Source organism: Phyllostomus discolor, chromosome 2 (assembly GCF_004126475.2).
Source record: "Phyllostomus discolor isolate MPI-MPIP mPhyDis1 chromosome 2, mPhyDis1.pri.v3, whole genome shotgun sequence".
Classification (NCBI taxonomy): domain Eukaryota; kingdom Metazoa; phylum Chordata; class Mammalia; order Chiroptera; family Phyllostomidae; genus Phyllostomus; species Phyllostomus discolor.
In genome coordinates, this window is record NC_040904.2 from 136,485,620 (window position 1) to 136,513,063 (window position 27,444).

The window sequence follows — 27,444 nt, forward strand, 5'->3', positions numbered from 1 at the left end:
TTATAAAATCAGCACAAGCAGCTATGTAGTATGCTGCTTTCTGTTTCTCACAAATCATTGCATTTGCCAAGACTGGCAGAAGGTGAAATCTGATTTTCAGACTTCTCACCTTATGAGCCTTACTGCCCATGCTAAGGAAGAAAGCTGCCTTGGTTGAAAAGTTAGGTTGCTTTCCATTTAATGCAATTTTTGTCTTGATGGAGAGCTCTAAAGAATTGCATAGGTAGTAATTAACAAAAATGGCTCTTTCCAATTTTCATGTAAAAGTAATCAAATGCCCTTTCTAGTATTGTTTCCTTTCTTCTAATCACAAATACTAGAGAGTGATATTACCAAAAAAAACAGTGGAATTTTATTCTTTCAAGATGGTTGTTAGAGCACAAAAGATTGTGCTCAGTGTGCAGAGTAGTGTTGAGCCGTCTAGGTATTCCAGTAGTATCTTCTGGCTGCCGAGTCAGAGAGCCTCAGGCTACTTAATTCTTACTTATTCATCATTTGAGGCACTTTATGAATAATAGAAGTAAAAAGTAATAAGCCTAATAAAAGTTGATTTTTCTGAAGATATTATACTTAAAGCACAATGGTTAAGCTTAATAAGTGGTACCATATAGAAGCTACCAGCCCAGTATTTGAAGTCAATTTGACTGTGAAGCCTGGCTCTTTTTGGACACTGGTCATGTGATCTTTACAAGTTAACTTACTTCTTCTGGCTTACTTCATACATCTGTAAAATAAGGAGAACAATGGTACCCCATTGGATTGTTGTAAGGAAGAAATGAGTAAACTATTTAAGATTTTATTTATTTATTTTTAGAGAGAGGGGAAGGGAGGGAGAAAGAGAGGAAGAGAAACATCAGTGTGTGGTTGCCTCTCAGGTACCCCCACTGGGGACCTGGCCTGCCACCCAGGCATGTGCCCTGACTGGGAATTGAACAAGCGACCATTTGCTTTGCACTTGCACCTTTGCTCAATCCACTAAGCTACACCAGCCAGGGCACATTTTTTTTTTGAAGACTCAAAAGTGTTTGCCCATCTCATGATGATTGATTTATGAGTGCACCTGCCTACACCGCGTAGAATGTTCATCAGTTTTTGACCCAAAATGGCATGACTCCTGTGCCCCACCCTCTCTATTCATTCCATCTCACCACAGCAACTTTTTTTGTTTGTTTCCCTGGATGAAAAAAGTCCTTAAAAGGAAATGTTTTGCTGATGTGGAAGAGGTGAAACAAAAAACGGCAGAACACTGAAAGGCATCAAAATTGATGAGTTCAAAAACTGTTTTGAGCAGTAGGAAAAATATGTCTTGATAGTTCTATTGCATCAAGCAAAGAGTACTTTGAATTTTAAACATGTAAGAATAAATACACAGTTTTTATAGGTAAATTCTGTTTGTTGGAGGTCCCCCTCATGCATAACTGGAGAAAGATTCACAGTGAGTCCAGTGTTAATTAATTCTCTCTTTTTTTCCCTAATCATTCACATACACACAAACCCATTCACATTCTAGGATTCAATGCAGTTGTTGAAATGCACTTTCAGTCCTTTGGGAGACATTTTAAGGCTGTTGGTACCTGAAAGTTACACATCATTTTAGAATTAGAAATGTGGTAGTTTTGTTTCACCAGCTCACACATCCATACTTTTACATTACATACTCCTTTGTAGAATCAACTCAAGTCCAAAAGACTGAAAGTCAGTCATAAGACAGTTGAGATTTTCTACTGACCCCTGTATTAGGGAAAATTCTTACATATGGCCATTATTTCAGCAATAGATAGATACTGAGATAAATAATTTGAGCAAAAATGTGTTAATTTTTTCAGCAGAATGCTCAAACAATTTGAATAGCTTCTAAAATCTATTCAATCAATATCTCTTAACACTTAAAAAATGGGAAAATACAATAAATGACCTCTTATTTAAAAAGGAATTAGTGCCATTGATTAAATAACCCACTTGACAGTATCTAGTTGGACAGAACTCCAGTAAGAAATTTGAATGTAGACCTTAGAGGTTATTTAATGAATAATTTGTATATATATTCTCATGTAGAAATTTGTATAGATTTTACATTTAACTTTATCAATTTATAATCTAAAATTAATATTGTCAAACTAGTAAATTTAAAAGAAATCCTTACCCAAGGATATGTTTATTGATTTTAGAGCAAGAGGAAGGGTGCAGGGAGAGAGGGAAAGATCTGTGAGAGAAACATCCATCAGTTGCCTCTTGTATTCACCTCGAACCTGCATCCTTTTGGTGTATGGGGAGATGCTCCCACCAACTGAGCCACCTGACCAGGGCATCAAACTAGTGTATTTTAAAACCACTACTCATGTATATGAATCTGAGATTTAGCTGTAATTTTTTTAAGCATGGAAACTTTACCACTAGGATAATGGCACATATTTTACAATCGATATGAAATATCTTCACTTCTGTCAGTTTCACTACCCCATCATAGAAATTTGGAAAACAAAAAATTACTTGTTTCCTGAAGTATACTTTTTATATGAAGTATATATGGGAACAATGACATTTGTCTATGGTAGAGGTTATTTTATTTTTATTTGTTTTTAGTTGAGGCAGCCCTTTTTATCCTCTGTGGTTATTTAGGGAAAAAGTCAGTTTTGTTAGCATAAAATCTCATTCATTCTAATTTATCTAATTTGCAATGAATGATTTAGATGAGCTTGAATAAAATGTAGTAAGTGACTTCATACACATTGCATGAATAAGATTTCCATGAGTTTGTGAAACCTACTTGAGGAACTAATTAATTTTAAGGAATCAGTTATTTTTATGAAAAATGAAGTTGTTTGCCCTTTCAATAAAATGAAACCAAAACTATTCATTGATATTCTTACTTTCATCAATTATTTTTTATTAGAGATTCTTCGTAGCAGTCAAATTGAGGTTTCAAATACTAGAAAGTTTAAAGTAATGATATTGCATTTTCTTTAAAGTTCTTATACAATGTAGAAGTTCAAGTATCATCTTTATGAGATAATCAGAATGTGTATTCTCTACTGTGACTATTGAAAATATAATCTATTTTATTGATTCTTGTCTCTGTAGGTGCATATCTTTTGCCATATTTAATACTGCTTATGGTAATAGGTATTCCACTTTTTTTCCTGGAACTTTCTGTGGGTCAAAGAATTCGGAGAGGAAGCATTGGTGTGTGGAATTACATAAGCCCTAAACTGGGTGGTATTGGATTTGCGAGTTGCGTGGTAAGTTTCCTGATATGACATATGCCATGTAATTTTTACAGAGTTTGTATTTGTATAGTTTGTATGTAAATAGAACTTTTGAGTGTGTATTGCCACTCAACTTTTTAATCATCTTTATAGAAAACACTTTAGGAGCTTGCACTAATATACAGAACAAGCTAAACTATACTAATGTAATCCAGTCTTGTTAATGCATTTTCTTAAGAACTGTAAAAGACCTATTTTTTTAGAAGAGATAATGTGTTTTAAATGAAAATAAAAGGAGTAGGATTTTTTAAATGCTAATTGAGCTCATATACATATCTCATTGTTTCAAAAGAAGGGGGCATGATAGGTCTGATGTCATCATATGATTTTATTTTGCAGGTGTGCTTTTTTGTGGCTCTCTACTACAATGTCATCATTGGCTGGAGTTTATTTTATTTTTCTCAGTCTTTTCAGCAGCCTCTGCCTTGGGATCAGTGTCCTTTGGTGAAAAATGCTTCACATACTTGTAAGATATAGATAATATGTTTTTATATTTAATGATTGTAAAGTTGGTAAAGACATGAGATTTTAAGATTTTTAAAATAATGTGGAAAAATTTTTCAAAATCATTATAACTTTCAACACTTTTAGGACTGGCATACTCAGAGATAGAACTTTGGTACCAACTAAGTTTATTAGCCCTCAGATTATTTTTTCTCAGTTAAGTTACTTACTCAGTAAGTAAGGCATACAATATTATATTAGTTATAGTAGTTTCAGGTGTACAATTTAGTGACTCAACGTATCTATGCCGTACAATATGGTCACCCCACTAATTCTAGTAATCATCTATTCCCATGCAAACCTATCAAAGTATTATTAACTGCATCCCCCTCTTCAAGTTATTTCATTGCGCCCCGTGATATCAGGGTGAAATGTGCCTTCGATTGTTAACTTGGACAGTATTTGATTTTGTACACTTTTTTTTCTTTTTTTTTGTCAGAGGTGCATGATTTATTCTCTAATTTCTGGGAAAGGGAAAAATTTCAAAGAGAAGAAAAATGAATTCTTCTAAAGCTGGAACTAATAAAGTTCTTTTAAAATGTCTTTTTGCCTGGCTGGCATAGCTCAGTGGATTGAGCTCGGGCTGCGAGCCAGGCATCGCAGGTTCGATTTTCAGTCAGGGCACATACCTGGGTTTCAGGCCATGGCCCCCAGGAACTGCACATTGATGTCTCTCTCTCTCTCTCTGTCTCCCCACCCCCTTTCCCTCTCTAAAAATAAATAAATAAAATCTTTTTAAAAAAGTATGGTAAAAAAAACTTTTAAAATGTCTTTTTGTTTTCTTCTACCAGAGTTCTCATACTTTTGAAAGAGAATTTAAAAACAGGAAGGATTCCATACTTACTATTGGCCATCATTGATCATTTTCTGAGTTTATTCTGTTTTGATTAGCACAATGGAAGGTACTAAAACTGAAATAAAACCTAAGAAACAGGCATAGTATACTTTCCCATATATTTTATGCAGTCCCACTTATTCTTTGAAATATAATTGACATATAACACCATGTAAGTCTAAGGTGTACAATGTGTTGGTTTGATACATTTGTATTTTTCAATATGATTATCACCAGGGCATTACTGACACCTCTGTCACATCACTTGGTTGCCAACATTGGAGGAAAGAAATCAGGGCAGTGAAGACATGAGGCGGTGAAGGAGAGAAAGAGGAGGGACCCTGGAATAGTTCTGGGCAGGAACAGACAGGAACGGTTGGTTTATTGGCTTGGCAGGCTATATGGTCTCTGCCAAAAGCTGTAGAGAACAGCCACCATAGATAATACGCACATAAGTGGGCAACCCTGTTATGATAAAACTTTACAAACATGGGGGGGGGCTGGATTTGACCTGCAGACCAGGGTTTGCCAGCCCCTCGTCTAGGTATAATTCAAACACCCTGGTGCTTTCTGATGAGGTTGTTCTTCAGTTTGCACTCAGCACATGAGTGGATGACATCCTATCCCAGAGGACCCTGACTCTGAGGATCCCTGCCCTTCCCTGTTCCTCTAGCAAGTGTACACTTTTCTTGATGCCTTACATTTTTTATTAAATCAAAGGGTAAAAATGATTTTAGATTGAAGAAATTGCTGTTATGTCTTTGGTTCTTTCATGGTTTTTCTATCATTTATTTTTATATTCTAGTGTATAAATAAAGAACATTTCCCTATAGTGAGGTCCAGTAAATAGAGAATGCAATTCACATGTGTAGTCTAAAATTTTCTAGTAAGCACATTATTAAAAAGTAAAAAAGAAATAAGTGAAATATTTCATTTAATTCTATATATCCAAAATGTTAACATTTCAACATAAAATTAATTTAAATTTTATTAATATAGTAATTTGCATTATTTTTCTCATACTAAGTCTCCCAAACTCCCCTTGTATTTTGTATTATAGCACATGTCATTTTGGATTAGCTCATTGCAAAAGTTGCATATAGGCAGCCGCAAGCACATTTGACAGCTCTGCTTCCAGAAAATAATTCTGGAAGTAGAAGGGACTATAAATTTGATATGTTTTAACTACTTTGATTAAAAAGTCACATATTCATATTCATAAATGTGTAATCAGAAATATTGAAGAGGATATATGTGTACTGATATTTCACATTTTGCAGTTGAGTTTTTATTGTGAATTTAAATGCTTCTGTAGAATAGTAATACTTTTCTAGGAAATGTCAAGAACTGATTTACAGGCTTACTGGGAAAAAATTGTCTTATTGTTCTTTATAGTCTGAAATTATTATTACCTTCCTTTCTGCAGTTGTGGAGCCAGAATGTGAAAAAAGTTCTGCCACCACCTATTACTGGTACAGAGAAGCACTGAATATTTCCAGTTCCATCTCTGAAAGTGGGGGCTTAAACTGGAAGATGACCATTTGCTTGCTGGCTTCCTGGGTCATGGTTTGCCTGGCTATGATCAAAGGCATTCAATCTTCTGGAAAAGTTAGTATGTTAAGAGCCCCTCCTGATTCTGTAATCTCTGTGGGCAAAGTGCAAGTAGCACTTCATTCTAGGTGTTTACACTAAGGAAAGGACAAAAAATAAAGATATAAGTGTTTTGTAGTGAAGTCTCAAGTAATTTATAAACTCTTCTTATTTCATCATGGTTTTTGACATGTTTTGTCAGTACCTATTTTCTTTTGCTTTTTTTTTTTTTCAGTTTACCCTAATATTTTAGTTCTCCAATTACCAGTCATTTCCAAACAGGGAAATTGGGGACAGTGGTAAAATGAAGAAGTGTTCATTATTTTTGTCTTGTATCATTTATTCTTCTGTCCCATAGTTTTCCCAAGGAGTAGTTGCATAAACGATTTTAATAGGGTCTTTAATGTGAAGTGTTTCTTAAAGATCTGAGTACCATTAGTTGGTTGCAATGATCTCCACAAGGAACTCAGAGTAAATGTAAAAGAGTAAAGGGCACACCTGCCCCAGCAAATGGAAGCTTTTAACAGCCATGGTTGGAAAACACATTCAGTTAATTTTAGAAACCTTGATTTATGTTTTTTAAAGAGTGAGTTAGGAAGGTAATTGCTAATCACTCTTTTTCTTTCATATTATATTTTTTTCATTATTACTGTCATTGCTTTAATGCCCTTATATCTCTTGGCTAGGTCATAGCAAGAATTTATTATTGGTTCTTCTCTCTGCCTTTAATCCATCTCTACTATTTTTTCTTTCCAAAGCATAGATCTGATTTTATATTTTTACAGGCTAATACATCACCACTCACCATCATATACTGATAGAAATGGAGGAAATAGTGGTAGTAATAAAGGGTGATGGTGAAATGACTCTGGCAATGATCAGAGCAAGAACAATAACAGATGTCAGTATTTACTGAATTTTTATTTTCTGTAGGCACTGATAGGTACTTTATTTACCTTATCCTATTTAATTCTAAAGAAAACTCTGAGAAGTAATTACTACTTCCAGGCCTGCTTTACAGAAATAAAACAGGTAACTTGCTCAGAGTGTCATGGCTAGTAAGTAATTGCTAGTACCTGGAGTCAAAATCAACTCTGTCTACATCACAGGTGGCAAACACAAGGCTGGCGGGCTGAATCCCACCCTCCACTTTGTTTTATCCAGCTGGCACCTTGTTTCTACCCGGCAGCAGCGCTGAGCTCCTTGCCCCTAGTTAAGGAATAGTTACATTTATACAGTCCTAAAATTACCTTCGGCCCTTTGAAGATAAACATGAGGCTGATGTGACCCCTGGTGAAAATGAGTTTGGCACCCTGGTCTGCAGCTAGAGCCTATGTTACTTAATTGCAACACTATAATGTCTCTCACTGTCATATTTTTCTCACCATATAGTTAACTCTTTTATGTCAGAAGTCTTTGTAATTCATCTTTGCTTCTTGTATCATCTTCAGTTGAAGTATAATCTTCAATGAAAAATGTTTGATGACTTTTTTAACTTGTAAATCACAGCTGATTCTACATTTCCTTCCTGCTGGAACTTTGACAGTGTTTTTCCTTTGAAGAAATGAATATGGTAGATAACACATCTGAATATCTTTTAGTCTTTTCTGAATGTTAATGTTTTTGCATGCTCAAATAAGTTCAATTAATTGATTCAATTTGGTCTTCTAACATTCTGAGACACATTATGTCATATTAAAAATAAAGGAATATATTCTTAAGTCACATCTAATCACATTTACATGCTTCCTAAGGTAATGCCATTTGGTAGTAAGGGAAATGTGTGGTCAGCCAGAGGAGTCCAACAATCTCTGTGCTCATCTTATTGCCATACTTTGTTTCTTCTTAATCTTAATGTGTCTTATCATTATTTAAAGGAGTATTCATCCTTTTCTTGTCACAGAATTTTGCAGTTTTTTTATGTCATATAACGATATAAGAATGTAATATAGCTTATATGCTATATACAATTTGTTACTTCAGTGAGAAGTTTCAGTGGCTTTTAGGCAGCATTGAAGAAAGGGTTCAGTAGGCACCGATGAGGAGAAAGTGGCAACTAATATGAGCAAAGATATGAAAATCTAAATTGTCATAATTCCTCAATCTGAAACAATGTGTTCAATACAATAATAAAATGTTAATTAGGAATAAATATAAAGCCCTGTGTTTGCCAAAACCAAAACACCTCCAAAAAAGGTAATCACACAAGCACAGTATAGAGAATATGATTTAAAGTAAGATGGTAGTGTATGAAAAAGCTCTTTGGAGAGTTTAGCATTTAAAGGAGAATATGAGTCAACTTGTGTTATGCTTTGCAAACACACGGGCACATGCACAACTCGATTTGGGAACTTCGTGCGTTAACACAGGAGTGTGAGAGTGTCAGTCTCCTTTGACCGGGAGGCACACCTCAGCTGAACCCTGATTTCAAAACTGGATTTTACTGAAATCTTTATTTCCCCCTTTATTTTGGAGAAAAGAAATCTCATCACCGTGATCACCATCTTCAAACAGTTGAATAAAAAGAAGGCTTACTCTATGTGGCTAAAGAGAACAGAACTATGGTCAAATAGTTGGGGATTACAGAGAGTGGTGGAGTGTTGGTAACTCTTTAAAGAGGGAAAGGTGTTTTAGGAAGCAAGTCTGGTAACAGGTGAAACCTGACCTCTCAGTGTGAGTGAGTGAGCTCAGCATTATTGGAGGTGAGCACACAGAGGCTGCATGGCCCTTTGTCACAGCCTCTGTTAAGGGGATGCCTGCCCCAAGATGAGGGATGCAAATGAGGAGCTCTTAAGTTTCTTCTAACTCTAAGGTAATGTTTTTCTGCTAGTACTGCTTTGCCATTGTCCCTACTCCTATGCTAAGGACTTTGTATGTACTAGCTGGTTTAAATCTTTCTGTCAGCCAGGTGATTTGCATGGTTTTATCTTCATTTTCCTGCATTGTTAACACGCTTAGAGAGAAGAAATAATTGTTCAGAATTAAACAACTGATAAATAATGGAGCTAGAACTAGACTATTAAGTCCTCAAAGAGAGTAACTTTATGAAAGTATGTTTAGAATAAGCATTATAATTTTAAGGAAAAACCCAACAGAATGATTTTATATGCTTTATGTTCTTCAATGATTGAGTAGAATGAAAATATTTGTATACAATGTTTTGGTTGATAATCTCTTACTGAAAGGCATTTTGATTGTCACAGCCCAGAGGGTCTTAAAGTTAGCCAGAGAAACATATTTCATTGTTTTATTTCCCAGTTCTTCAAAGTGTGTATTTTCTGAACAATGTAGTCATTCATCAACTTATTTAACACACATATTAAATTGAGTACCTACTGTGTGCCAGGCACTGACCTTGTTCTGGAGATGCAGCAATGAACAAAGCAGGCAAGAATGCCTCCACTCATGGAATGTCAATTCTCGTGGCAGAAGAAGACAATAAGCAAAGCTGTAAAATAATTTTATTTAGCAATGCATAAAATAAAGTGTGGTAAGGAGAAATTATGGCATTTTACATATAGTCAGGTAGATTAACCATTTTAACAAGCATTCTATAACTATTTTGGTATGAGATTAAACCCATATAATTAAATATAAAGAATTTGAGGTAAAAAATATATTCGCCTCTGTAAAGAGCTGACTTAAGATTCATTTTAAATCTCAGAATATTTTGGGGGGCACTTGTTTCATTTTATTTATTTTTTATTAAACATTGGGGTGACATTGGTTCACAGGGTCATATAGGTTTTAAGTATACCTTTCTATGATACATGATCTGTACATTTTACTGTGTGCCCACCAAAAAGCAAATCATCTTCTGTCACCATATACTTGGCCCCCTTTACCCTTTATTACTCCCCCAGCCCCTTTCCCTCTGGTGAGTACCACCGTAGTGTTGTCTGTGTCTATGAGTTTCAGATTTATATCCCACATATGAGTGAAGTCACATGGTTCTTAGCATTTTCTGACTGACTTATTTCACTTACCATATTCTTAAGGTCCATCCATGTTGTTGCAAATGGCAGTATTTCATCATTTTTTATGGCTGAGTAATACTCCATAGTATATATGGACCACATCTTCTTTATCCATTCATCTAGGAAAGGACACTGGTTGTCTCCATGTCTTGGAAAATTTAGTACTTAACTTTTTTGATTTTTTTAACTGCTCACAAAAGAATAAGGATGTGACCCACTTAATACTACTTAAGTATTTAAAATTTTGGCTGTTATGTTTCTCCATGTTACATTAAATATACAATTTTCTTTTTCCTTTTTAGGAAGCTATGCTAAAGTCTTCATTGAATTCAGATCAGAGTCTTTAAGAACTCAAATACTTGTTGAACTAATAAATGACTCTGATAATATAATTGGTACATAATTTTAAAAATACTGCACAAAAAGGATGAGTTTATTGTTAAGTGAATGTATGCAGAAAGGAAAACTTAACTTTCTATAAATTCTATACAATATTTTTGAGTGTCTACTATCTGTCAGGAAGTAGTAGATATGCAGAGGTGAATAGACCACAGTGTTGTCCTCATGGAACCTATGATGTAGTGGCTGAGGCGGTAATCACAGCAGAGGAAGTGCAGTCATAGAGGCATGTGAACGATGCATGGTAGCAGAGGTAGTCACTGCAATTAACATGGACGTGGGAGGAGTTTTCATAGAGGAGGTAACCTTTGGGCTAGAGCATCAATTTTTAACCTTTTTCATCGCATGGCACACATACACTAATTACTAAAATTCTGTGATATACTAAAAATATCTTTTTTGCCAATCTGACAAAAAATGGGTACAATTTTGATTCATTCATGTTGGACAGCTTATTGTGTTGGCTGTTGTCTTTTTTTTTTTTAATTTGACAATCCAAGGGAAAAGAGGTCAGTGTCCCTCACTAAATAGTCAGACACTGCATATTTAAAATTTTTTGACACACTGGTTGAAAATCGCTGGGCTGGAGTATGCGTTTGAAAAGGAGCTTACCAGAAAGTTCAGAGAAGACACTGGGTGTGTGGGCAACAGCATGTAGAAAGCCCAGAGATGGCTGAGTCCCCTGTTACGACTTACATATAACTTGTGCTGTCATTGGGAGATGAAACTTGTAGGGTGACTTCAGATATTGGCGTGTCTACTGGGCACCAATAACCTGTTACTTAACCAAAAGTGTAGAACACTTGAGGATCTTTAGCAGTTCATTGACACCATCATATCTTTAGTTTAAATAGATCATTCTGGTAGTAGTGTGGATGATGGATTTCAGGGATGAAGGGGGAGCTGGCATGGATAATCTGGAGATGAGATCAGAAAGCTATTGTAATAGTGGCAAATCATTGAGGATGGAAATGAAGGAACATATGTGAGATTTCTGTGGAAGAACAATAGGATCGGTTGATGAGTTGGTTATGGGACATGTGTGAGAGGACATTCTAAGGGTATGATTTGTGTGGACAAACAAAATTAAAGGAAGTGTCAAGTGAGTGGAATTAGTTGAAATGAGGCATTTATAAGGTAGCAGATTTCAGTTGTGTTTTTTAAAAAAAGATTAAGCTGTTTTGCAGAAAATGAATTCTTGCTCTTGGCTAGCCTCAAGGTTTGTGAAGAACCATAAAAAGAATAATTTTAATTAAAGTGAGATTGAGCCTACTTAAGTAGATACATAGTAGACTGACAAATTTAAAGGATGTTGAAAGTAGATAAGAAGAATAATAAAAAGTACTCCATCTAAAGGCTTTCTGATGAAAGCAATGTGGGTGACTTGAAGTAATCAAGGAATTAAACAAGTTTGAAATGATTGAAAAATTATACTTTATTATAATAAAATTAAAATATTTTAATTAAATATTAATTTTCAAGTGTTGGTATTTTATTCATAATGACTTTCTTTTAGGGTGTTCCACATGCATTTAAATAGAAGTACAATTAAATGCAATTAAATGCAATTAATTAGAATAAAAATAATTTAAAATAATTAAATAACAACAAATGCAATTAAATAAAAGTGGATAGCACTATAGAAGTGCAAATTATAATGTTGACTTATAGCTTGTTTGTCTATAGTAATTATTAGATTTATTGTCTCTTACCTGCCCTAAGCCATCCTCTGCTGTGACAGTTTCTCCATTCTTCCTGTCCTCTCCATCCCTTCCTTCTACAGATACATACTACTGCAATGTACTCCTGTGTACCAACAGCTGTGTTAGGTGTTTGGGATATGGTTGTGAGCAGGAAAGAAAAGGCTCCTGCCCTGAGAGGGCTTCTATTCCAGTAGGGGGGACTGGAAATGAACAATCAAACACATAAAAAAAACAATTTCAACAATGCCTAGTGCTGTCAAAAAAAATAATGTCATGGAGTCATGGAAGGTTCATGGGGTATAAAGGAGGGCAGTTAGGGATACTGGATGGAAAAAAGCATAACCTTATTTTGATTGGTGTGGAGAGACTTCCTGGAAAAGATGATAAGACATAAATAAGGAGAAAAGTCCTGAGAGGATGAGGGAGATGAGTGCAAACCTGCTCTCGCCCTGAAGCTGAAGGGCTTGGTCTATGGAGGTAACTAGGACCTGAGGGGCTAGAGCTCAGCTGGGTTGAGGGAGAGTGGTGGGACAGGTAGTTGGGCCCTGCTGTAAGGCTTTGCAGGTGGGAAGGGGAAACGGATTTTATCCCAACTCGAAATCCCGGAGTAAGTGAAGCAGGGAGTGAGCTAATTCAAGTGATCTCTGGTTAGCCTGCAAACTATTTAGGAAGCTATTACAAATAGTGCAGGACTACTGACCCTTTGACTTCAGCCACTGGGTAGATGGTAGGCCGTTTACTGAGGTGAGATAAGTGGAGATAGTTCTGGGGTAAATTCAGAAGTTGCCTTCTGGACATAGAAAATTTCAGAGACCTAACAGGCTCCACATGGAGACATCTAGGAGGCAGTAAAGGTCTGGTTAGGACAATTCTTTCTTTATGAAAAGCATTTGCTTTATTTTAATGGTGAAAACTGCTGAAGCAGAAAAGTCAAACCTTGACATGGTTATTCGGTTATGTGTGGAAGTTCTGTAGGAGACTTAACAGGGACCACTCAATCCCAGAAGCTATACAGAATCATAATGAAAATTTGGTCAATGGGAAACAAAGGACTTTTTTTCCCTACCGTACATCATTAAATCAAGACTAATAAGTCATTCTAAGATGGCTATACAGGTTATCAATTATTTTATTAATCATATAAAAATAGTAACTGAAAGTATAAAATAGAACAATCTAAACTGTAAAAAAATATAGTTGTTAGTGTGTCTCACCTATTTTTTTCTCTTTTTCTTTGCAGGTCATGTATTTTAGTTCTCTGTTCCCATATGTGGTACTTATATGCTTCCTAATTAGAGCACTCTTTTTAAATGGTTCAATTGATGGCATCCGACACATGTTTACCCCTAAGGTGCATACAATATTTCTACATAAGGTTTTTAATCATGAAAGCATTGTGTTTGTTGTTAAAATGTTCTCATAGTTTGAATTAAGGGATAATTGTACCAGCATATATTACACTAGACTTTTTAACTATAGCCGTTATGTTATCTAGCCTAGATAAACCAGAGGTTTTATATATCTATTATTATATTGGTCTCCAATTTAAAATGTCCCATTTTAGTTCTAGAGTAAGGCTACACTATTTAAACTTAAAACATTCCTCTTTTATATTAAATTAATTTCCAATTTTTGCACTTATAAGTTTTAGAACTTTTAGTCTTTACTCTTCTTCCTCCTCTATTTCAATGGTTCTTAACATTTTGTGTCATGGACTCCTTAACAAAAAATAGAATCTTCTTACCAGAAAAAACATAATGAACACACCAGTTTACTTAGAGTCTCAGGAAGTGGACTAAAGTCCATGGGCCCAGGTTAAATCCCATCTCAGAGAAAATCTATCTTGTTTTATTTTGTGATTTTGCACCTTCCAGAATGATAGTTCCATGGTGATTTTGGGAAGTTCTGTAACTTTTATAACTACACATACTTTTCAGGAAAATTCTCATTTGGTTTCATAAAAGGCTTAGAACTTATGCTCTGTCATTCAATTTAGAGGTGACCTCAATGTTGGGTACATTGAACCCAATTAATCCTTGTGGACCTGCTATGCTAATTTGACAGTAAACTAAACAAAGTTTTGACGCATATGTTAACTTGCTTATTCACTGAAATGAAGTTACACCTTATTATTGCTTTGCTAACACTATCATTGGCAGACACTGAGTTATAAAAACACAATTTCAAAAAGAATGATCATGGTGTGAGATTTGGGCAGAAGACACTAACTAGCCTCCCAAGAATTCTTTGTCCCTCCTAGCAGCTGCCTTGACGCTGTGTAAAAGAGGCTGCGTTCTTCAGGTCTGGTTCCAGCTTGGTGTACATTCTCCAGTAGCAAAAATATTGACATCGGTATCTGGTGTTCTTGGCTAGTTCAAAAGTCCTGTTTAACATTCGGCGTTGTTGGAACACTTTAGTGAATAACTAGTTACGATTTATAAATTTTAGCTACATGATAGTATATAATATAAATCATCTGGAAGTGAGGCATACTTAGTGACCAAATTTATTTTTGTTTGTAATATTGAAAAAGACATGTGTTCTGTGTTTAAAACAACTAGCTTTGGTGTGATCATTTTTTTCTAAATTGGCAGTTGTTTGAGACATAATTCTAAATATTTGAATAAATAGATATTTTACATTTCATTTTTTTCTAAATTGGCAGTTGTTTGAGACATAATTCTAAATATTTGAATAAATAGATATTTTACAATTTAAACCTTTTGCTATGACAATTTTACATGATCCCTATATTAAAAATTGCAACATAATTAACATTTTAAACCATGACTAAGATCACTATTAAAATATAATTAATTCTTTCTTCAGCTCATGTGATAGTAAATATAATAGCAATAACAAGTTTTTAATTAAAAAAACTACTCTTTTTTTTAAAAGATTTTATTTATTTATTTTTAGAGAGATGGGGAAGGGAAAAAGAGAGGGAGTGAAACATCAATGTACGGTTGCCTCTAACACACCCCATAATGGGGATATGGCCTGCAACCCAGGCATGTGCCCTGACTGGGAATCAAATCCGTGATGCTTTGGCTTGCAGGCCTGAGCTCAGTCTACTAAGCTACACCAGCCAGGGATAATTACTTTTAATTTACATTATTTGTATAAGGGAGAAAGTACCTAAACACACAAAATATTCCCAAACCTTGAATGGAAACAGTTCCTGAGTTGGAAGTAAAGCAGGCGGAATATCCTCAGTAAACGGGTGCTTTCTGCCATCTAGTGGCTAAAGTAGAAGTAGACAGTTGATTGTATAGAATAAGATAGTGGTCGATAAACAATATGCACGTCTTAGTTAAATGTACATACATTATAAATATAATTGTTTAATAAAAATTTTATACACTTCAATAATAATAACTAAAATTAGTTGAACAATAAATTCCAATGTTTGAGAGAACCAGGGATTTTGTAATCTATCTGTTCACAGTTCAGCTCTACCCCAGAAATGCTCTGTAACCTTAGGTGGGTTACTTAACCTTTCTAAGATTTAGGTAACAGTACAACCATTTCATGGATTGTGAAGATTAAATTGGATAATCTATATAAAGTGCTTATCAATGTGTGTGCCACTGTAGTCCACATATGTTAGCAATTTTTGAGCACTTAGCGTGTTGAGCAATATAGTTAAATCATATGTCTTACTACTTCCATCAGTGAATCGAGGAAATGAAAGCTGAGAGAGGGCAGGCCACTTACTAGGTCTCACTGTTCTTATTTAGATTATTAAGTAACAGGAAGAATCAGGACCTGAAACCGTGGAACTCATGTTCTTACCCATGTTTCACGTTGCTCCCAGTAAAGGCACTTTGATCATTGCCTAAGAAGTAAAGCAGAATTCCTTGAAATTTATGTTCAGCACAGATTCAGAACTTTAGAAATTTGGATCTGAAAGGGTCTTAGAGATGATATACCCCTGTAGTTGTATTTCTCTAATTTTCAAAGAAAAGTCTTTCAAGAAAGTTTTTTTGAATGAATGAAAATATGTAAATAAATAATACATATGTGAATATGCAAAGCACAAATAGTTTAACTCTACCATGCCTATAATTTTTATCTGCTTTGGCTGTTAGACTTCTGCCAGAAAACACAAAACAGAGTATTAGTTAAGTAGTTACTAAACTTTTATTGCTAATTGGTTTATTTTGCTTTGGACATAAATAGTAATAATGAAGATAGTTTCTCTTTTAAGTAGTCCTTTGATGACTTGTCCTAGAGGTATTTAAAAATCCTCATAGGTAGAAAATTTCCATGTAAGTAAAATCTCCATCTAAAAGTTTTACAGTCTGTAGTATTTCTTATTCATATGCCTTGTTCCTTTTTCAAATGAAAAATTTGTTTCTACTTAAGAACAGATTATCCCCCTGATTTAAATAACCTTTAAGTGCATAAAGATTATTATGATATATTTAAACAATACAACTAATTCCATGTAGATTATTCTGACTTGTTATTTTGCAGCTAACTTCTATTATGTTTAATTTTAAACAGCTTGAAATAATGCTGGATCCCAAAGTCTGGAGAGAAGCTGCTGCTCAGGTGTTCTTTGCCTTAGGTCTGGGGTTTGGTGGCGTCATTGCCTTTTCGAGCTACAACAAAAGAGACAACAACTGCCACTTCGATGCTGTGCTGGTGTCCTTCATCAATTTTTTTACTTCTGTGTTGGCAACATTGGTGGTATTTGCAGTTCTGGGCTTCAAAGCGAATGTCATAAGTGAGAAATGCATCGCAGAGTATGTATATTAATTTTCTTTAGTTTTTTTAAGATTTCATTTATTTACTTTTAGACAGAGGGGAAGGGAGGGAGAAAGAGGGGGAGAGAAACATCACTGTGCGGTTGTGTCTTGTGTGCCCCGACTGGGGTTAGAATCAGTGACCCTTTCCTTTGCAGGCTGGTGCTCAGTCTGCTGAGCCACACCAGCCAGGGTAATTTCCTTTATTTTTTGATGACATAATTGTATTAAAAATATACTCTCCCCCAAAATCTTGTTCATTAACATGTCATTCTGTTTTTTAGAAATTCAAAAATGATTGTAACATTTTTGAAAATGGGCAACATTAGTCAGGATATTATTCCCCATCACATCAACTTATCAGCTGTTACTGTAGAAGATTATCACTTAGTTTATGACATCATTCAAAAAGTGAAAGAAGAAGAGTTTCCTGCTCTTCACCTCAATTCCTGTCAAATTGAAGATGAACTAAATAAAGTGAGTAGGCTGCATTTAAGCAATAAAATAAGTGTCATTCACTTACAATATGCATTCTAAAAAGAGTTTTTTTTTAGGAAAACAATGTCTAAAATGCCTGTTGTGTTCTTTTAAAATTCACATTCTTTATTTAATAGAACAACTTTCTTAAATCATAAAGTTTTCCTTTACTTTAAAAAACAATTTCATTGATTTATCCACAGTAATTTAAAATATGAATATAAGTTGATTTCCATCATGTAAAGTGAAATGAGTCCAAAAATTGTATTGTGTTTATCACTTACACATTGCATGATTATTTTCATACAAGATGATGTTTGGCCATTTTAAGTATTGTGTGAAACAAGTTACGGTTAAGTTATTTTCCTTAGCCAGTGAAATATATTTTAATACACATAAAATAGGTGAACATCAATAAATATTCTTATATAGCTTGTCACCTTCTCCCTAAATTGCCAAAAAATAAAATGTATAGAAGTTAGTCATTAATTGCATGCTTTAAAATACCTAACTATACTTGAGACTAAACATGAAGATCATGTGCAGGAAATTATGGGTAAAGCCATCATTAATATAAAAATCTTGAATCCTGTAAGAAAAGACAATTACCCTTAAAAGTTTTTTTTTTCAATTCTGGTCTATCTGTTTTCTTCATGAGATAATACAAACAACTTGAAGTTAGTTGAAAGGCACAGTTTCATAGGGGGCCATGTGATGTCTGCATGTTTATTTCCAGTGGCTCCCAGGCATTATTCAAAGTTCTTTGTAACTGAGGTACATAGCCAACACTTAATATTGCTCTGTGCTCATGTTGCTATTTGTGTATTTCATAGGCTGTGCAGGGAACTGGGTTAGCTTTTATTGCCTTCACAGAGGCAATGACACATTTCCCTGCATCTCCCTTCTGGTCGGTGATGTTTTTCCTCATGCTGGTGAATCTTGGGCTTGGCAGCATGTTTGGAACCATCGAAGGGATCATCACGCCTATTGTGGACACTTTCAAAGCGAGGAAAGAAATTCTTACTGGTGAGTTTTTGTGTATTTGACTTTTCATTGACTGATACAGGCCATTTTACTCTTGGTGAGGGATTAGAAGTAGAAATAAGAAAGTGTTCTATTTTGGGTTTTATTAATGTGTGTTAATATATGTTACTATTATTTATCATTTTATTTATATAGTTATATAGTCCAAATGATAAATTTAGTGTAGATTATATTAACTATTAGTGATTATTTATTATATTGCTCTTTATAAATAGTGATGTCATCATGAATTACTGGCACTAAATAAAGTCATAGAGTGTTCATATATAGATTGTACGCAAGTCAAGTAATTAATTATAACAAGGTAGTTCAGATCCAAAATTCCTTTTCCAGAAAGTGCAGAGCTGAAATTGATAAATGTAGACTTACTTCTTATATAAAAATAGCAATTGTGGTCCACTAGTGGTTAATATCTCTAGGTAGAAAAGAAAAGAAAATAAAATAATTTATCAGTATTGATGCTTATTAGTAAGTTCAATCTGCAAGCATGTATTAAAGTAACAGTTTTGTACTGCACTTGAGGGACATAAAAATAAAGGAGAAATTAATAGGAAAGATAAAGGAGAACCTCAACTCAAAAAATAATAGTACTGATAATTGAGATCAAGTTGGGTAGATAAAGGACTTGTATCGTGTAATATACTGATACATAGCATAATAGAGGCTTTACATATTATATGAATTAAGAAGAAACAAAGATCATCTAAATATATGATTTAACTGACGATAAAAGAGCGGGAAGTTGAAGTGGAAAGGGTCTTCTCAGAGGCCAGAGGATAGCACATAAATGGAGGTAAAGAGAGCAGCAAGGAAGCCCTATAGACCAGAATGCAGGAGCAGTGTTGATAAGTGATGCAAAAATAAATTGGGATAAACAATATGTAGCTGATCTTGAATGTGGGCCAGTAGTGTACAAGGTCCCAGAGGCTGTTTTTAGTTCTGAAAGATTTAGTAATAATTGATATGTAAATAACTCTAACGTATAGACCTTTGTCACTTACTGCTCTGCAAAGCATGTGTGTATATAAAACAATTTCAGCAGTTTGTTAAATATTGATGCTAAATGTCCTAGGCTCAGGTGAACGTAAATGAGAATCTTCTTCCTCTTCTCCCAAAAGGCAGTCTCTACTTCTTCAGTTTCTATTTCATTTAAGGCTATCAATATCCTGCCGGATGTGCAGGCTAAGTAACAGTCATCCTTGCTGCCTTCCTCATCTTTGTCCCATATTCAAATCCCCCTGAGGTGAGAAGGCTTGCAAAATTAAGGGAAAAGCGACAGTATAGACAGGAAAATACACAATGTAGTGTTTGCTGAGTGCACTCGGGAGCACTCAGAGACCTATTTGGTCAGAGCAAAGGGGAATTACCGCATTTTTCTGACTATAAAATGCACAGCCTCCCCCACCCCCACCAGATTTGGGAGGAATAATGGTTATTAATGCTGTTGAGTTCTGTTTACATTAACACTGGTGAGATATTATGCTATTTATGTTATTAAATATTTCATCACATTTTTTGCTTCAAAATTTTTTTCCTATTTTCTTCTTCTAAAACCTAGGTGTGTCTCATGGCCTGAAAAATATGGTACTCTCTTCCCCCATTACCTGTCTTGGGATCAAACCTATATTTCAAGCTACATTTTACCCTGATGAAATGCACCTCCATCAACTTTGTCAGACCTGTTTTTGCCTTTTCTGAAAGTACAGTAGGACTAGCTAAGTGATTACTCATTATCTTTTCCTCTCACATCTCTACTAAAACTCTTACTGTCTGTACCACCTAGAACACACTTTCTTCATATTTGCCTTATACTGTGGTATAATTAGAAGACAGTGAGGGTGACATAGGTTATGGTTCATATTCAAGTTCTGCTACCTTCATCTTGAAGTACAATATATTGTGAGAAGCATTTAGATATTTCAATCTGTGATAGACTCCAAGTGTAGTACACATTACTTCTCCTTTTCTACATATATGTCTATCCATTTATGTATAATGTAACTCATAACACTAGCATAGTGTTTAAAAGATGGAGGTAATGGGTTAATTTGACCCATACTTATTGAGAGTGTTAGGGAAATACTATCTTCGAACCCAGGGATATCTGTATTCTCCCTTGTTTTGCCTTTACTCGCCTCTGATAAAAGGTGTTTGAGAACTAGAACACGGTCATCTTTTATATTTGAGGGCCTCTCTGCTAATGTGCATGAGAGAATAAATTGTCGAATGAAACTGTGGGAATATTATATGGATTCTACTGCAGAAACTCCTTTTAGATGGTTCTTCTTAGTTACTTGGATAATCAGATTGCCCAACCCCATTATAATTGTATTCCCAACTAACCTTTTCAGGCAGTATCAAGATAAAGATTTGGGTTGGTGCTAAGGAAAGGTTGAATCAACTTTTTTCAGTTATGCTTTAAAAATAACCATAGTTCAATCAAATATAAAAAATATATTTTATCACAATCTTATTACTGCAGGACTGAATAAGTTATTGTTGCATTACTTTCATTATTAATACAAAATTCAGTATAGCTTCCCAAACCATAAAGTATTATTAAAAGTAGAAATGATCTGTGAACATTTGCTGCCTGAAAAGGTCACTTTGCTGTTAATAAAGAGAAGGAAATGGAGATTTATACTTTTTAAATCTCAGTTTTGCCTCATTTATTAATTGGGCTTGGTAAGTAAGTTGCATAGACTATGGGAAATGAGCTGAGTTAATGTCTTACAATGAATTTATTTAAAATCTGGGCTAAATCCAAGCTCACTAACTCCTAATATTTTAGTATCACACTCTACAGTATCATGTAGAGTGTGATACTCTATAGTACTGAGTAGTATCATACTCTATAGTATCGTACTCTATGGTATCAGGATACCTATTGATATCATTGACAGGTTATAAAAGTGTAAACAAAATTAGTTTGAATATAATAATTCATAATATAGTTTAAAATACTTGATTCTGAATAAGGGTTTAATTTTTCATTTATTCCTTTTGTCCAGTTATCTGTTGTCTTCTGGCATTTTGTATTGGCCTGATATTTGTGCAACGCTCTGGAAATTACTTTGTTACAATGTTTGATGATTATTCTGCTACACTGCCTCTTCTAATTGTAGTCATTTTGGAGAATATTGCTGTATCCTTTGTCTATGGCATAGATAAGTAAGTTTATTTTCATCTATATTTTGGAAACACCAGTTGTCATTATCTATTGATATTTCATTTAGAAGAGGAAGGAAATGACTAGAGGGAAAAATGCTATAAAATCAAACCTTTTGAAGGCTCTTCTTTATTCAACAAATTTTAGTAAAGTATATTCTCCTATTAGGAAGTTAGATAAAATTGTGTAGGTAGCAATATCATCTAGGAATCTGGAGCTTTGATTTAATTCTGGTTATCAAATAGTAGCTTTCAAGATTTATTGAGTATTGGCTATGTTCCATGAACCTTGTTGCTTTGAGTTATTATTGCTACCTACATTTCCCAGATGAGAGAACTCAGGTTCAGTGAGACACCAAGTGACTCGCTCACCTGCACAGAGGCAGACCTGGAATTCATAGCCATTTCCACTTAACTCTAAATGCTATTATCCTAATTATTTTTCTAACCTGTTTTATTAGAGGAATTTTATTTTTTATGCTACATAATGCCTTATATAACAGGCCAATTTTGGGAAACTATATATCTTGCTCTAAGATATATATGTCCTCTTATCTGCACATACTCTGTATTTATATTGAGTCATTACTTGAATTTACTGGATGCCTTAAACCTCTGAATTATATACCTGCTTGATGTGGAAAGTATATATACTTGCTATGAGACAAAGCATTAGAGTAATCTCAGAAGAAAAAAGTCCCTGGAGACTTTGTCCAATATTTTTTAAAGATGTTGTCTCTAATGAACATCTATGGGCTAAGGCAATAAGATCATTGATCTTATTAGAGGTCTACGTAAAGTAGAAATGAGTGTGTTGAATGAAGACCAGAGTCCTCTTAAACAATACAGAGAGAACATAATTGGTATTGAATGAGCTTTGTGACAAAGCTTAGAGAATGTTTTTATTGCTGTCAAAATCTCCAGATAAAGAAGAGTAGGGGAATTTCCATTTTATAATCATATATTAGATAGCAATAGTAGCAATGGCTGTCTGACATGCATTAATTTTTAATCCTCTTAAAAGCACTCTGTGGTAACTGAAAGCAGCCACGTCACACATGGATAGTTGGCATACTTATACAGGAGGACTTCATATGCTAGTTGTAGAGCCAGGACTTGAATTTAGACCTTAATTTCAAAACCAGCCACCTCTACACTCTGTCAACCTACCCCTGTGTTCTAACCTGCAATATATTGGGATTTGACAATGTATTGCAAATACTCCTCTCATGGAGTACAAAGTCACCAGTAGGAGGAGGCTTTTCAGTAACTGGCTTAATAGGGCTTTTGCTAAATGAAAATTATAGCATGTAATTAACTGGTTCCTTTTTACTTTATTTATGTTCTTAATTTATGTCATCTTCCAATATGACTTTTGATTCTGTATAAAATGTCATGTGATGTCCTGTCTAATCCCCTGTTAAATCATTGATCTGATGCACATTTATAAGGTATTGCATAAAGTGGAGCAATAATTACTTTCTTTTTATTTAGGTTTATGGAAGACCTAAGAGATATGCTGGGATTTGCTCCCAGCAGATATTACTACTATATGTGGAAATATATTTCTCCGCTGATGCTCTCATCACTGCTAATAGCTAGTGTTGTGAATATGGGATTAAGCCCTCCTGGCTATAATGCATGGATTGAAGATAAGGTAAAATACAAGATAAGGAAGTTTCTGTTTTTTGCTTTCTTCACAGTATATTGTGATATTTAATGAATGGTGCTACTTTTATTGCAGAGATCTTAAGATTTATATTTTGTTTTGGTCCTAAACATGTAAATTTTTTTTTAAAGATTTTATTTTTATTTATTTATTTTTTAGAGAGGGAAGGGAGGGAGATAGAGAGAGAGAGAGAGAGAGAGAAACATCAATGTGCGGTTGCTGGGGGCCGTGGCCTGCAACCCAGGAATGTACCCTGGCTGGGAATCGAACCTGGGACACTTTGGTTCCCAGCCTGTGCTCAATCCACTGAGCTACGCCAGCCAGGGCTCTAAACATGTAAATTTTTAAAATACATGTGAAGTACTAACTTGGTTCTAATTAAAGTAGCTTTATTCATGTCACCATAGATGAACCAGTAATTATTTATCCTTTAACTAGAAAATATCTTGCTTAAACCACCAGAAATATTTTTCCTATATAAATTTATTAAATTATGTCCCAGATATTATATAATAATGACAATGTGCATTAGCCATGTAGACATAATTTAAGTAACTATTGAAGTTTGTTATAACTATTTGATATTAGCAATGACTATTTCAGTTCTTTTGTCAAGCTGCATTACCCAAATAATAATGGAACTATAAGGTATATATGAGCTGTTATAAAATTTTTCAGAGGTACCTCTGACCCGAATTCTATAGGCAGTAATTCTATATAATCACAACTAAATTCATGACTGGGGCATAAATAAGTTTGTTATCTTTTACCAAAACCCTTGGACCCAGAAATGCTTCCAGACTTAGATTTTAGAGAGTTAGCATGGCATATGTGACAGGTATCTATCACTCGATAACAAACTACCCAAAATGTCATGATTGAAAGCAGTGCTCATTAGTATTTCTTGGGTGCTATGGGTGAGCTGGGCAATTCTTCTCAGTTTTGCCTGCATTAACCCAATAGTTGATTAAACTCAGAGAGCCAATGTCTCTATAATTTTTCATTCTTAGCTTCTTCCAAGCAATATGAACTCAGGACAGCATTCTATAAAACAAGCAGAAGTAGCAAGGCCTTTAAGGCTTAGCCTTGAAGATGCTTAATGTCACATCCACATCATTCCACTGGACGTAGCAAGTCACAAGGCCAGCCCACGTTCTTTGTCTCTAAACCTGAGACAAATAGAATGTTTTCCCCATACTTGCAGGGAAAAAATAGATTATTAATTCATATTTCTGTCTTTAACAGGCATCTGAAGAATTTCTGAGATATCCTACATGGGGAATGGTTGTCTGTATCTCTCTGATGGTCCTAGCCATACTCCCCGTCCCGGTTGTCTACATCGTTCGTCGCTGCAACCTGATAGATGATAGTTCTGGCAATTTAGCTTCTGTGACCTATAAGAAAGGAAGGGTTCTAAAGGAGTCGGTAAACTTAGAGGGAGATGATGCAAGCCTCATTCATGGAAAGATACCAAGTGAGATGTCATCTCCAAATTTTGGTAAAAATATTTATCGGAAACAGAGTGGATCACCGACTCTGGATACTGCTCCCAATGGACGATATGGAATAGGGTATTTGATGGCAGATATGCCAGATATGCCAGAATCTGACTTGTAGCTGGGGGGAGAAATCAGTGGGTTTTATTTAGTTCATTTTTGTCAGTGAACATTGGCTCCATGAAGAGAAGCATTAGGCTTCACATATCAGAGGGTGATCTCAGGTGTTTCATGGCTGTGATCTTCAACCCTAACTGTATGTAAATTCAGCTAGAGTGTTCCTTTGGATTCTTTGGTTTACATTTGCACAGGCAGAGTTACAGAGAAAGCTTACGATGACAAGGGTTCATGCTTGTCAGAATTTTTAAAAATAATTTTGGTATTTTTTTCAAGTATTTCTATCTCTAAAAAAAACAGGAGTTACCTCAGTTTCTAATAATTTCTGGATGTAATAGTATTTGTAATTGAAAAATGGTATACTTCAAAATGTATAAGTTTGCCCTCAGGTTAACCCCCGGTATTACAATGAACGGTTCTGTGAGTCGGTGCCTCTCAGCACATTTCCATGAATATATTGTGTATATAGGCTGTACTTATTTTGGTAGCATTGATACCTTGGTAAGCAATTAGTTGAAAAAAACTGCAAAATATTTTCTTACGTAATAGTTATATAGAGCAATAGTATCAAAGAATAAGAAGGCACTAATGTTGGGATGAAAGATTGTATTCAGGGTGACTAAGGATCATGTGTGCGATGGCTGTATATTTTGTGTAAAATATATGTGAAAATGATCTAAGTATGAGTCACTCAGCACTCTCAAGAATTATGCAGATCCCACATTTTTCTATGCTATGTGCCTAAAAACTACTTGATATTTATTGGGAATTCAAGATTACTCATAGTATATTTATATAATATACTTGCAATGTATATAGGTGAATAACGGTACTCTAAGTACTGATTTGAAAACTTGAAGCAAGATGGCATTTTATTTCATATATTTCTGTTTTGCTTCTGTTTTATGCAAATATAAATCCTTTTTTAAGTGATTGTTAAAGTTGTATGACATTACATTTTAAGCTACAAATAAAGTTAAAAAATGATATTTGTTTTCCACATTGATTTTTCCTGTGTTACCTGAACTGGATTCCTTTGCACTTCAGTCAACACTTAGGCATTTCACAATAATTAACCATCACATTCTAAGTGGGATTAATATACTGATTAACAGAGTTACCACCATTTTAGAGACAATGACACATAGAATATTATGGTTAAATAGTGTTAAAATGTAGAACCACAGTTCTTGAAAAAATTCTTGTAGTTTCCCAGGAAACCACATATACAGTTGACAGCTGGCTGGTCAGTATTGTCTCTGAGGTGTAAAAAGTTATGATTTTTTTGAAACTGTTGAATTTATGAAATTGGATGAAACAGGAGCCCTCCATTGAGTGCCCCCTTATTAAAAGGCTTTTATTTATAACTGTCCTATCACTATATTAATTACATTTTAAAAATAATGATCGATAAGTCAGCAAAATAGGGGAGGTCATGCTCAACATATCCGTTGATTTATTTTGGCCAAATGTTAGGGAGTGCGTCACACCATTTAAAATACAATTCCATTGGTGAATAAAATTTTTAGTTTTTTATTTTACATATTCAGTATATTTTGTATCTCAATAAAATAGTTTATAAATTTTTTAAATTTTAAAAATATAGATAGGCAATATATGCGCCTTGTGTAAAACTCTAAGATTATAATTCAGTGTAAAATTTCCTTCCTAAAATTTCTCCTAGCCTCCTATTTCCCATCTTTGAAGGCAGCCATCATTCCTGGTTTATAACGTATCTTTTGGAAGATGCTCCATATATACATTTTACATATTGGCAGCACTCAGCAGTCTTTCTTCTGAATCTTATTTATTTCAATGAATAATTTATTTTGGACAGTGTTTCATAAGAAGGCACATAGACCTGCTTTATTATTTCAGAAGTTGAAGTAATACAAATTTTATTTATTTTTGTGTTGGAGCAATATTTTTATGAGCTACCCCAATATTAACAAGTTTGTAGCAAATACGTTGCCTGCCAGCCTTTAGCTTATCATGATACATTGCCAGACAGCAACCCTTTTCTTTGTTCCCTCTCTTGCCATGAGGGCTCTTATAGTTTGGACACCTGCCTTCCACTAGGGACTAGGTCTCCATCTTTCTAGTCACAGACTGATATGAAGAATGTAGGAATCCTATGTTTTGAGAAGGAAGAGCATCTAAACTCTTTCTTATGCCCTCACTTGGCTGGCAAATGAGGAAACTAGGCCATAGAAGGTAAAACTAAATAAACAAGGTTCTCTGCTTTTTGATTTTTTGTTAGTTCTTCAGCTATTCATCCATTTATTCATTTGCTCATCCTTTCAGCATCTCTTTACCAAGAATCTACCTTAGTCATAAGTCATCTCACCATTGTATATAGAATATGAATACTTCATCTATTCCTCGGTTTCTCCCCTTCCTCAGGGACACTCCTTACCTGTCCATTCCAGGCACCGTAGTATTTAATCG

At 34.6% G+C, this 27,444-nt stretch overlaps 1 protein-coding gene across 2 annotated transcripts in view; it reads left to right on the forward strand.

Annotated features, from left to right (window-relative positions):
• SLC6A15 (solute carrier family 6 member 15) overlaps positions 1-25,985 on the forward strand; it is a 48,997-nt gene extending 23,012 nt beyond the window's left edge. For both annotated transcript variants that reach the window (XM_028532657.1, XM_036018612.1), the window contains exons 3-12: positions 3,082-3,239; positions 3,606-3,732; positions 6,032-6,213; positions 13,515-13,625; positions 16,784-17,025; positions 17,310-17,502; positions 18,336-18,528; positions 21,558-21,717; positions 23,209-23,371; positions 24,629-25,985. In XM_028532657.1, the coding sequence (XP_028388458.1) occupies positions 3,082-3,239; positions 3,606-3,732; positions 6,032-6,213; positions 13,515-13,625; positions 16,784-17,025; positions 17,310-17,502; positions 18,336-18,528; positions 21,558-21,717; positions 23,209-23,371; positions 24,629-25,000 (1,901 nt within the window). In that variant the 3' untranslated portion in view covers positions 25,001-25,985. The remainder of the gene's footprint in view (positions 1-3,081; positions 3,240-3,605; positions 3,733-6,031; positions 6,214-13,514; positions 13,626-16,783; positions 17,026-17,309; positions 17,503-18,335; positions 18,529-21,557; positions 21,718-23,208; positions 23,372-24,628) is intronic.
• Positions 25,986-27,444: the final 1,459 nt, after the last annotated feature.